This window comes from Stegodyphus dumicola, chromosome 1, assembly GCF_044657685.1.
Source record: "Stegodyphus dumicola isolate Sdum_Otavi_A_Nest chromosome 1, ASM4465768v1".
NCBI lineage: Eukaryota > Metazoa > Arthropoda > Arachnida > Araneae > Eresidae > Stegodyphus > Stegodyphus dumicola.
In genome coordinates this window covers 196158555-196172595 of record NC_140768.1, presented here as the reverse complement: position 1 = coordinate 196172595, position 14041 = coordinate 196158555, and the positions used below count along the sequence as shown (strand labels likewise).

The 14041-nt window shown below is 33.2% G+C and overlaps 1 protein-coding gene across 5 annotated transcripts in view; it reads right to left on the bottom strand.

Annotated features, from left to right (window-relative positions):
* Positions 1-14041, bottom strand: part of LOC118202825 (histone reader KMT2E-like) — a 185567-nt gene that overhangs the window by 113881 nt on the left and 57645 nt on the right. For all 5 annotated transcript variants that reach the window (XM_085824546.1, XM_085824532.1, XM_085824538.1 and 2 more), the window contains one exon: positions 11578-11717. In XM_085824546.1, the coding sequence (XP_085680672.1) occupies positions 11578-11717 (140 nt within the window). The remainder of the gene's footprint in view (positions 1-11577; positions 11718-14041) is intronic.

Here is a 14041-nt window from a genome sequence, read left to right as displayed (position 1 = left end):
ATACATGGTTTAACTTGCTTTTAGTTACATTTGAGGACTACTCCTAGGCAGAAGAAAGTCAAAAATGCTAAAACAAATAAATGGTCATGATTATTTAACCTCCCTTTTTCTCAATGTATAATTCTGATCTTTTACAGAAAATCCTGTTTTTGAAGTTCACCAGAATGCTAAGTTTGCCCATCGCAATTTTCTTAGTGCACTCCTGTTGTCATTACATCCCAAATACTTGTTAAGGAAAAAGTAATCTTGTAAATGAATAAAACACATTTACTTTTCAGAGATTCTGTAATGGTTAACCATTTCGTCTGCTGATGCTATAGAGTCAATGAAGACTTTATATTTCACCAAATATCCATATATCTAATATTATATTTTTATATACTAGAGCATTTTATATATTCAAAATTGCATACAAGAGCTTGTATACAAGAGCTATTTCTTTACATCAGTCAAAGATTACAACTTATAATGCAACATTAGTCTTCCAACTTTAGTTTGACAAAAGAGATAACAGTCTTAAAATACATACAAAAACCTTTTATTAAATCCAGGTTTAAATTCAAACTGCAGTGAGAAAATACTTGTACATAAACCACATTATTCAAATTAAAATTATAATTAAGAAATTCAAAAGTTGACCCCATGGAGGTAGAAATTTATCAAGCAGGCATCAATGAAATCAATTTTCACCCTCATGTTTTCTTTTAATGGCCCTCATATACTAAATTGTTACAATGGGATTGTTACTATGGGCATTGATGATACTCTTGACAACATTTTCAATACTTTTTGAATTCAAAGTCATAATATAGTTTTGTTTTTCCCCTCTGCTAATAAATGTTCAGAAAGAACTAACGCATCAAAAAATAAAAATTAAAGCTTTCATAGGTACATTATTTTTACACATACTGTAATTTATATTTTACTTTTCATTCGCATTGTTTCTAACTTTATGTATTAGAATTCTCTAGGCATGACCATTTGTTTATCGAAAATATTTGTTTATAGTTTATGTTGGAGATAAGATAATACTGGATACAGTCAAAAGTCGTTAATCCGGTCGTTTTTATATAAATTATTATTATAATTTTATACAAATATTATTATAATTTATATAAAAAAAGGCTAAACATAACTGAATGGAAGCATAAGAGTAAATGACTATTTCAGATCATTATTATAATTTATATAAAAAAAGACAAAATATAACTGAATGGGTTCCTGCATCGTTATTTCACTACCGAGTTATCGCTAAAGCATAACTTCATCTCGTTGGTTGTTCAAACATAATTTTCTACAGTCAAAAGTCGTTAATCCGGACTCATTGGGACTTTGGCGATTCCAGATTATCGATTTTTCCGGATTATAGGTAATCAGTTTAAATCTGGTAAGATAGCATGCAGAAATTATAAAATTAAAAATATGAAACTGTAATTTATGAAATAAAGAACAATTATGATCTAAAGGGTATCAAAATTTACAAAAAAAAAACTTAATATTTATTTGTTTACTTTATTAAACATTTCTTTTTCGTTTTTTTATGTGATAATACATTTTCTTTAATGCTATAAACAGACATAATTTCTTGTTCAGTTACAAAGTTCCGCTGTTCAAGTCCTATAATTGCTGTGTCAAGAATACCGACTAATTTGTCAATCGAGATTTTTTCATTTTCAATAACCTCTGTCACTTTCTTCGCTATCGGAAGCGAATTATAATGACGAGGAATTTGATTTAAATCATATCAAAGACGGAGTACATCGAGATGAAATACTACAATTAGTAAGGAATTATAAGCCAAATAAAATAAAAACATCTGCCCTGAAGATAAGAATAGTGCTGACAGATCAACTCCCAATTCATTGCGCGCCGTGGCGTTTCCCCCTCCCCGCCGCAGAGCAGCGCGAAATTGATACACAGATTTCAGAATGGTTAGGGAAACAAAGGACATCCCTTTATCCATTTTTTGCAGCAATTTCACTTTTTGTTTGATGGACATCAAAACATACTTTCACTTTGTAGATACTTTGGAAGCTCCAGCATCCGAAATTCTATTTGACATAATCAAAAGTTCAAGCTTACTTTTATAAAATTGCTCTAACAGTCTGCAAAAAATAATAAGCCGGATCCAATTCGAAGATTAAGGAAAAATGCAATCTGCAACATTAACTGAATTGCATAATTAGATAATTTTAGCTTACCGTCCATTATACATTAGACGCACAAGCGTAAACTTATTGATGCAAAAGCACAGTTTAAAGTTCTAAAATTAAGCTTTTAGCAAAAGTAAGCAATAGAAGCTCCCTAAGGTTATATATTGTGCAGACATTGAAGACAAAAGTTTTAAACTTAACCAATTTATTAACAATATATAAAAATAAAAACACAATGAATAAATTTAATCAATATCAGAAACTTAAAGAGTATAACATAATCATTATCAAAAAAAAAATTACACTTAATTGATCATCCATTAACCCCAAGGGGTTTTCCTTTAAAGAATGTTACACTATTAAAGACACAGTAAAGATTTTACCTGATCTCCAAATACTGGCATTCAATACACGAAAAACATATCACTAAACAGAAACTACGCGGTTTTAATGAAATTTGCTTCACTATCAATAAGTCCATGCTTTGTGGTCAAAAAGGCACCTGAAAAAACTAAACTAAATCCTTGAGAGCACTTAAACCGGCAAAACGCCGCTCACTGTAGTTACACACGAGAAATCACAGCTTGGAAAAACACTTGTGTTGAAGATGCCGCCCACGGCAGTTGCTCACATTGTTGCCGCTTTTCAGGACCGAGAAAAAGTCATCTTTCGGAACAGAATCATGGTACTAGTCGCTAGCTGGCATGCATCGCAATATCGTCTTCCAATGGGGGCTGGAACGGCACACCATGGAGCAAAGAAACAGGAACCAGAAGGAATAAGCCAGAGCGAAGCGAGATACTTATACCTGAAGTAGACATGGTGTCATCTCACGGGAATCAATCAGCTATCGTCACGACTCAGCTTTCCAGATGACATAACATCAAGCTTCGTTTTTGCATCTTAATTAGGTTGGAACAGTCTGGTTCTTAATACAAACAGTGGCAGTGAAAAACGAAGTAGAAATAACTACTATACCCCTTTAAAATAAGAACTAAACCTTATGTAAAAGTTAGAAATATTTCAAGGAGGAGAGATGATGCAGAAAAAGGGTTACAATAGGTCATATTTTCCAACAAATGCCCCCACATCATCATCTCCGACCTGAAATAAAAACTGAACGCCAGTATTTTTACAAAATTCAGAACAAGAATAAATAAATATCACAACTCCATTCAATTCAGAAATTTTTAAGAAACAATTTCCTTTTGGGACAATGTGCACATCTTAAACTGAATGCATTCATCCAAAATGTTTTAAAAAAAAAACTAATTCTTTTGCTAATTCAGTCATGGAGATAAATTCAGCCTCCATAGTAGACAAACTCACTCCCCTTTCTTTAAATGTATGCCAATATACAGGTGATTCTCCCAACAAAGCTTTTTGTCCACCAATAGACACCATATCATCCCTGCTTGAAGCAAAATCCAAATCTGAATATATATTGAGCTTTAGTTCCTTGCATATCAGTTTAAGTTTGTGATGTCTGGTATTGGAAACATATCCTAAAAGTTTAAGTAATCCTTCCCAGAGAAACTTACCAGGATTGCTTTGAAACTGAGAAAATATATTAACAGCATAGGCTATATCCGGACGAGTACGATTGCAAAGAAACGAGAGGCATCCCAAAACATTTCTATAAGGATAATTCATCATCTCAGTCGTTTCGTCTTGTGTACTGGGACTTTGAGACTTTGAGTATTTCACACCTTTAACTATTGGAAGGGAAGCAATTTGTATTTTAAAAGACTTGAATCGATCAACTATGTCTTCTATATATAATTGCTGGTGAATCAGGACACAATTGTTCTCATATTCAAATTCTGCACAGAAAAGCTTTTTTTGTTTTACCCAAAATTTTCAAATCAAAATGTGAATTCAGGACTTTTAATATCCTTTTAGCCTGAACTTCACTTTTTCCAAACACAACAATATCATCAGCATAAACCAACAGAATGACAAAATCTTTAAAATGATAGACACAATTACCCCACTGCTCAAACTTGGTAAACCCTAGGTTACATAGTGTTCTATCCAACTCGTAGTACTATAATCGCCCACTCTGATGCAGACCATACAAGGCTCTATCTAAACGACACGCAAAAGTTTCTTTATTTCTCTCTACAAAACCCTGAGGTTGGGACATGTAAATTTCCTCAGATAAAGGAGAGTAGAGATATGCACTTTTTAAGTCGCACTGTATATTTGCCCATCCAAGGTGTGCAACTAGGAGAGACAAAAATAGCCTTATTACTGAAAAGTTGACTACAGGAGAGTAGGTTTCATCATAGGTATCGTATTTAATTTGCCGATAACCCTGAGCCACTAAATGAGCTTTAAAACGAACAATGTTTCCAAATTAGTCACGTTTAATGTTGAAAATCCACCTGCAACCTAGTGGAGTCTTGTCTTTAGGAAGTGGAACAAGATGCCATATCTTATGCTTTCGCATGTTTGCCATTTCCTCTTCCATCGCCTCTATCCATTTATGCTTTTCTGCGGATTTCATTGCCTGGTTATAAGTGTTTGGAATTGAAACCTCTAGTCAGCTGTCTTGGGTATATGACGTTGAAGGAGTGCCAGTTGATATATAGTGGTCGATTTCACCACTATAAGTATTGCTTCCCTTGAAATCAAACAAGGTAGGATCATACTGAATATTATGCAGTGCTACACTTTTCTACATCATTAGGTGATCGTAGCCTTTGATTAGACCCCTTCTCAAAATAGTACACATCCGTACGAGTGCCGTCTGGCCTTGGAACAGGTTTGCGAAGCCAAGTTACCTACCTGTCTCAATGTAGATTGAGTGTCAGTGCTAGGTATAGAAGAGGATATACTGGTATCAATTCTTTCCTCTATTTCAGGAAAATAGCCAACTGGAGTATCAGTAGATTGGAACTCGTTCCTCTCTTCAGATTCCAAATCAGGAAGGGTGCCCAGTGCAGCTCCACTGTAACTTCTCTGCATTCCAACTGACTCTTTAAAAGTAGCATTTAGGGTTTCTACTACCTTTTGTTCATTTTCCAACCAAATCTTGTACCCTTTTGTTCGTACACTGTATCCAATCAATCGGCCCTTCGTTGCCTTTGGATCAAGCTTAGAATTTCTTTTAGCTTTTGGAATTCCCACGTAGGCAATCGTTCCAAATACCTTAAGGTGACGCACTGATGGTTTCCGCTTAGTATACAATTCGAATGGGGTTCTATCTTGGCCCTTATGACAAATTCTATTAAATGAATATGCAAAATACATCACTGCATCTGACCAAAATTCAGAACTCATTCCACTATCATGTAAAATTGCACGTACATTGTTGAGAGCTGTCTGATTGAATCTCTCACAAACTCCATTCTGTTCCGGAGTATATATATCTGTAAATTCGTGCTTTACACCATTTTTATTACAATATGACCTGAATTGTTCATTATCATATTCTCGTCCATTGTCAGTCCTAAAGTATTTCAACTTAAGGTTCAGAGATATTTCAGCATGTGCTATATGCCTTTCAAATACTTCAAACACCTAACTTTTCTCTACAATGGGGTACACTACCACATAACGAGAATATTCTTCAATAAAGGAAACGAAATAACATTCACTATTCCTACCTGGAATGTTAATAGGTCCCCATACATCAGAAAAAACACTTTCAAGCGGCCTCTTTACTTGAATACCTTCTAAGGGGCTATAGGAGATTCGTCTTTGCTTATTGATTTGGCAATGTTCACAAAACAAATTAGATGAGTGCTTTAACACAGGAAGACCTCGAACTGAATGTCTCTTACTAGTCCTGACAATAGCACCATAATTTATATGACCAAACCGACCATGCCATAATTCACTATTGTTATGCTGAACTACGGATGCCTCAAATTTCACAGATTTGCCCCCCTTTTTCACTATTTCCGGGAATACATGATAGTTACTTCATATCAACTTAGCCTTGAAAATAGTTTCATTTTCATCATTAGTAATTTTAATTTGCACATTTTTACCATAAAATCTCGCTCCATTGATATCCACCTTAGGTCCAGATATTAAATTTCGTCTCAGTTCAGGTGAGTATAAAACATCTTTAAACAAAATAATTATATCCCCAAATTTCATTTTTACCTTTTCCATGAATTGGAAAAGTTGCCCCATCAACAGCTACTAGCATATTCTCATTCTTCACAGGAGAAAAAGTATCATACAATTCACAATTTTTACAAAAATGATGAGATGCTGCAGTATCAAAAATCCAACTATCATCATTTTTCTCCAAGTTGTTAACATTAGCTTGAGCTATGAAAAGGGACTAAGCATGGGAATTATTTTTACCTTTAGACAATTTGGGTTTATTCTTACACTTAGGGGATGTTTTATTACTACTAGATACAGCTGAGGAAACAGAAGAAGCAGGCGAGAGTGATCTGGAAAAATTACCTTTCGTTCTACAGTACTTTTGAATATGATCTGGACGGCCACATTTATAACACTTGAAGCCTTTAATCTGTTGAAATTTGGGTTCAAAGTGAGTACTTTGAACTTCTATAGTCTTATTGGAATTTTCCCTATCTATCTCCCTTAAATTAAGACGCATTTCCTCTGCTAGTATTTCGAGTTCAACATTTTTAAATCTGAACTTTTCATCTGGCCACCTCAAAACATTCTGAACTACCTGATCATATTTTTCTGGAAGAAACCTAAGAAACTGAAAACATATATATACATCTCTTACAGCCTGATTAATATCAGCCAATTGTTCAGTTATTCATTTTAATCTAGAAGAAAAGAAACCAATACTTTCATTTGGCTTAATTTTACAATTTAAGAACTCTGAAAAGAAGGACATATGTCTAGATCGATAATCTGGCTGAAAAAATTTGGCAAGCATATTCCATGCAACTACCGGATCATTTTTTCACATATTAAGTTTCTATATTCAGGGCTTACATTCATATAAATCAATCATAATGCCAAACGACTTCTATTTCGATAGTCGGCAACAATTTCTTTTGTAATACCCTTAACATCATTTAAATCAGGACATTTTTTAATACCTTTAACCAAAAGCCATGCATTTTTCTCATTTAAGACAAACTTCATGTCTTCAGACCATGTAAAGTAGTTATATGCATCAAGTTTAGCAATACTGTGCATAACATTGACAGTAGCCATATTTGAATTTCAACAAAAACCGCCCCCCCCCAGTCTCTTAAGTCCTAAATTAATTTTAAACTTCAAAAGTCTGCACTAAAGATAACTCAGGGGCTTGGCCCATAACCAAAATGATGCAAAAGCAAAGTTTAAAGTTGTAAAATTAAACTTTTAGCAAAAGTAGCAATAGAAGCTCCCTAAGGTTATATACTGTGCAGACATTGAAGACAAAAGTTTTAAACTTAACCAATTTATTAACAATATATAAAAATAAAAACACAATGAATAAATTTAATCAATATCAGAAACTTATGTGTTGAAAATGCCGCCTTCATGAAAACAGGATGTCGCCCACGGCAGTCGCTCACACTGTGGCCGCTTTTCAGGATCCAGAAAAAGTCATCTTTCGGAACAGAATCATGGCACTAGTCACTAGCTGGCATGCATCGCAATATAATCTTCCAATGGGGGCTGGAACGGCACACCACGGAGCAGAGAAACAGGAACCAGAAGGAATAAGCCAGAGCGATGCAAGATACTTATACCTGAAGCAGACATGACGTCATCTCACGGCAATCAATCAGCTATCGGCACGACTCAGCTTTCCAGATGACATAACATCAAGCTTCGTTTTTGCATCTTAATTAGGTTGGAACAGTCTGTTGAAGTAGAAATAACTACTATACCCCTTTAAGAACTAAACCTTATGTAAAAGTTAGAAATATTTCAAGGAGGAGAGATGATGCAGAAAAAGGGTTACAATAGGTCATATTTTCCAAAACGTATTATGCGCATGCGCACACGCATATGCACAGTCGTAAAGGTCTTATGCGCATGCGTCAACGCGATGCATGCACAGAAAGTTTGTAGCTTTGAGGTCCGGATTATGGGTGTCCGAATTAACAACTTTTGACTGTATAATGAAAATGACATTACTTAAGCCTTATTTCTTAACGTTTTAACGGATAATACATGTACAGTAGTATCTTATAAATTGGCGAAATTACAGTTATTGGTTATTTGAAAGATTATCTGAAAATTAAAATTTGATTTTACTTTTGATTTTATGATTTTAAATTAGATTTACATAAATCGAATTACAATTAATACTTTTATAGGCAAGTAAAATCAAATAATGTTTATTTTATATTATAACGTTGCGCGCCTCCAACTTGCACGCAACCAAGAGGTGACTGTGAAAACTTGTATAAAAGATAGAAGCTTGTGAAGGGTTTAAGTCCCTTTTTATTCAACGTAATAAATTACAATTGCGTTCTCTTGACGCTTACAGACGGTGCCAACTTGGCAGTCAAATAAAAATAATAACCTGAAAAGAAAATAAAGACAAGATTCTAACTACGAGGCTCTCTAAAATAACTAACTCACCGCGTTTTACAATACCGCTGCTAATTCAGCAGACTTGAAGCTCACTGGAACGATGACCACTACTTCCCGCCAAGCACATACGCCGCAACGTGGGGTTCTTCAATCCTCGCTAACTACCTCCGCGCTCGCTAAGTAAGAGAATCTCATACCGAACTTGTTTCCTCTCTATTTAAATCAGAATACTTCCGCTGATAATTTGAATGCTTGCGCGTTCTACTCAAATTTACATATTCTGGCATTGGCAGTTCCAGGGGAAAGTAAGGCTTGACAGGAAAGATAGTTTAAACTTAAAATAAATGTTAGTTAAAATAAATATAAACCCTACAATATTTAAATCAAAAATGTTCATGAGCATCATAAAATGTTAACAAATATCTCAGAACATATTTTATTAAATTAGACTCTATTAGTTTTGTTCCTATCTCTCAAATTAGAACAAATTTTGAAAATTATATTTTTAAAAAAGTTATTAAAAATTTTTTCAAAATTGCATACAAGAGCTTTTTTTTAACTTTATTTTTATAGTTCTCTCAAAGAAAGTTACTAAACTGCATATAAACAATAAAATTTTTATCATTAATCTGAACAATAAATAAATATTATCTAACAGTCAGAAGAATATACTGGCATGAATGAAATACTACTGGTAAAGTTAGATTGCCACCCCCTGAAAAAAAAAATATATGTAGATATACTTAATATATTAGTTTTGCTTAAAGAAGAAAAAAATTTATATATATTAATCAAGTTTAATCCAGTTTCTGATAATACTGAAGAAAGAAAGTTCATAATAAAAATATTTTTTATCTATCACAGGAATGGGTACTGTTCTGTTATCAGGGGGGACCAGATACAGAAATGTATGTATGTGTGCATATGTGTACATACATATATACAAGCATGCATACATACATTTCTAAATGCGGTCTCGATAACAGAACAGTACAGAATGTTTTGATTTTGTTAAAATTTCATTTAACATTTTTACCAAATTTTCATTCAATCAATTCTTATGTTAATTAACTAACCTGGCTTATTTAATTAATTTTTTTTTTCAAACTAAATTTGAAAAGATTTCAGTTAACTTTGTTTTAAGAATAGTGTGCATAAATCCAACAAGCAGTATGAATAATATCTACGAATACAACTACTATTATAATTTCTTAAAGTATAGCAAGACATAAATTTTCTGATAATGAACAAGTTATTTGCATTATACAACTCCCATAGTGATGTACTTTTCCCTCAAATTCTAAGATGCAACTTAAAAACTTCTGCTCACTGATAGACCCTTTCATATTTTTGCCTTAATATATTTCAAAGTTCTTAAAAAGTTTCAGGTAAGATTGATGAGGTATTATGAGATAAATATTTAACTAAAATCAGATATTATGTATCTTAACCTGTCTCTGCTAAAAATCAGTACATGGAATAGTTTGTTACATTTTTTTTTTTTTTTTTTTTTTTTTTTTAAAGTTTAGAAAATAATTTTCAAAGTTTATTTTTTTTTTAATTTATTTTATTCAGATGCCATTCATTCCGGAGGGGTGGGACTGTATTAAATTTACCATATTTGTTTATCATTAACTCTTTGGCATCGAAGTCGCCCGTAACGCCCGTTCGTTCAGGCAACGGCAAACCGCCCCAACGCCTCCTTTATTTTCTACCTAGTTCTTTCCCCTCCACGTTAGTGTATGGCTCATTGGTTTCACAAGTTGTTTAAAGACATGTCAATCATTCTTTTGAAGCAAATAAAGGAGAAATACGGAAAGCTATTGACGTTCGCAGGTGCAATCCGGCCCTAAAGTGAAACTGCACACAATGGATCTACCAGGCAGGGGGAAAGGAAAACTATTCCAAGACAAATTCGTAAACATGGGCGTTTTCGATGTTTGTTGGAAACATATTTGGTCGTCTCTCGATGCGAAAGAATTAAAGTATGAGTTATTAATGTTATATCTGCACACAATTTCTAATTTACTACCGACACTTGAATTATACATCCATATTTAAGTAGCACAGAGGAACTACTTGCTTTCAAATCACATCTTCATGCATATCACTGCTATTTAAAAGCATTTCACATCTTATTTTATGACTGAAAACAGCTACTGCTCCTAAAATTTAACTGTGATAAGTTTAAATAGCCATGATGCAAAATGTGTTTATTATTTTACATGCATTTATTGTTGTGACAATTTTTTTTTTAAATTTAAATTCACAGCCATGTTTTTCTCAGCATGTTTTAAACAATAAAAGTGCATAGATAAACAATAAAAGTGCACATGTAATTATCAGTCTGACTGAGCCAATAAAAACAAGCGAGGTGGAAAAGCTTACTGGTTAAATGGCTTCAATCAGTCCAAAAGAAAGTTTTGCTGACAATTACTTTATTGTTTGGTTCCATTCATTTGTTGTAAATGGGAGTCAAAGAGGATTTCTTTTAGATATCTATATTTAAGAATACATAAAACTAACCAGATCAAAGCTATAATTTATATATTTTTTATATATTCAAACTGTAATTGCTCTGTAAAACACTTATCTCTCAAGGCAGACATACCTATTAGTGACAATGCAAAATACTTTTATTATTTTACATACATTTTCTTTAACACAGCTATAAACATCACATCTATAAACTTTAAAATTATTCAATTTTTTAGGCCCATTTTCAAGATCCTACATTTAGTCACAGTTCTGACCGAAATTCTGTATTGCACAAGAGTTTGCAACCTTTAAAATGATTTAATTCTACAATTACAAAAATAATTAAAAAAAAAAAAAACATACACATAAAAAAAAAAGAATTTAGAAGATATTTCAGTAATGTAGTAGATTAAGAACAATATCAGATGTTCCAAGTAAAATTTTAAAAACATGCAAATGAACTTACCTGTCATTGCAACTTTCTTACGCGTCTGCAAAACCTTAGCCTTGTGACGATCTACTTTCCTTGGTTCACATCTTTCACATAAATATGTTTCAGGTATATTATTTCTGTCCAAACCCATACAATCAACATGTTGCCAGACTCTACAACAAAAAGCAAAATAAAAATCTGAAAAAGTATTTTCAAAAACTGTAAATAAAAACTTTTCAACAAAAAGTAAGTGAAAACAAAATATATATCCATATTTCATAAAAAATAGATCTATTAATTTTATATTTTCAAAGATACTAGAATAGAAACTGATTCTCTGGCTTACTTATAATGGGAGCGGGAAGTGCTTTCTTATTTCTGCGTGCAGCATTTGCTTCTCAAAAAGCACGAAGATAAACTGGCATATTCCCAATATCAAATTATTAGAAAAAATTTTTAAAAAAGCGCATTCTGTTTCAAACTTTAAACTATGGATCTCTCTTTTACCTAACATATAAACCTTTTCAGTACATGATAGCATTAAATGTACAGTGCATAGATATACTACTACATACAGATACAGACAGTAACTGCTTCATAACAGTACCTCACCTTTATGCAGCTTGAGTTTCAAAAAGATAGAAATCATCATAACGATGTCGCAACATAGCAGTATGCATAAACTCAAGATCAGCTTCTCATTTGAAGCTGATAGTTAGCACTCTTAAGCAAATTCGTCATTTTCCATAAATCTGTGCATCTGCATTCCATTATTGAAACAACTGACCCTGCTTTATGGAAATGCAGATTTCAAATACTATATAAATTATAACAGTGGTTCCCAAACATAGGTTGCAACATGACATAATAATCATTGAAGAATGAAAAGATATCAGATTTTTTTTTTTTTGTTTTGTTTTGTTTTGTTTTGCTTTACAGTTACGTATTTATTTAAATTATTAATTAATTTATCACTATTGATTTCACAGGTTGTTGATAGTTACTCATATTTATATATCATTAATCTGTTTCATTATTTTCTTCTGGATTTCTTCTTTCTCTCTCATAGACAATAACTTTTTCTACAAAATTCTTAGAAAGCAACTTTAGTTTTTCTACAGAGCTCGTAGGTCTTGATGCTAAAAAAATTTGAGAAACACTTGAAAAAAGGGATTTGTGCTGGATAAACAAAATTTGTAGACATGTTTATACATCTGAAAGATGACATCTATTCGAATTTTGCATGAGGCGCATAAGTGTGGCACTAGTAGCGCCACTATGAACATGAAAATCAGGTTTGCTTTAAATACACACTGTGAAACACTCATGAGCGTTATCTATCATTGAACTTTGACATAGTGAGTTTATGTTAGTTCAGACCACATTTAAGATGACAAATAAGCTATTAATTCAGAAGTCAAACAACAAAAATCAGCGTTATACCTACAAAATTTTCACAGGACTACTTTCGATGGTTTTACCGAACCATCATCTTCAGCTGCAAAACCGCAAATATTCTCCCATCAATAAAATTCCAACTTCTATACTCAAGGACCCCATTCCGGATATGAATTCCTGGGGTATTTATAGGATTCCTTGCCAGTGTGGTTTAATTTACATTGGCCAAACTAAGAGAGCCTTAAAATTTCGCGTCAAAGAACATGAGGCATATGTTAGAAAAAAGGAAACACAGAAGTCTTCTGTTGCTCAACATTGTTGGTCCGAAAATCACACTTTCAATTTTTCTGCTGCCAAAATTATTCAAAAAACATCTTCCATTGGAGAACTGGATTTTCTAGAGGCATTTCACATTCATAAAAATCTTTGTGTTCTAGTTAACGATCCTAATTCCAATCCAAATTTGCCTTCGGCTTTTAGAGAAATTATGTTTTAGTTCTGGTTTCGCCAACAGATGGCGCCACTTGCTTATTCTTGTCCAGGCTTTCTTATCTTATCTAATCATTATTTCCTATCTTGTTCATTTGCGGTTTTGCAGCTGAAGATGATGGTTCGGTAAAACCATCGAAACTAGTCCTATGAAAATTTTTTAGGTATAACGCTGATTTTTGTTGTTTGACTTCTGAATTAGTATTTATTCAGCGTGTTATTGTGTCTTAAATAAGCTATTATTAGTAGTTCACTATTTTGAACGGGATCTTGTAACAGGGCTACGAGAAGGAGAATTTTCTTTCCACAATATTGCAGAAAGATCTGGCAAGAATGTTTACACCGTGCATGATTGCTGGCAGCAGTGGTCAAGAGAATGTACTCACTCAAGAAGACAGGTTTCGGACAGCCATGCGGCATTACTGAGAGGGAAGGCTGCCATGTTCAGAGTATGGCTGTGGTGCATTGTACTCCATCTGGTGCAGAATTTCTAACTGCATTTGGCATTACAGTGACACAAGGAACTCTTACAAATCAGTTATTTGAAGAACAGCTTCAAGCCAGATTCACTGTAGCGTGCATTCAACCAACTCCAAACCATTGTCGTTTG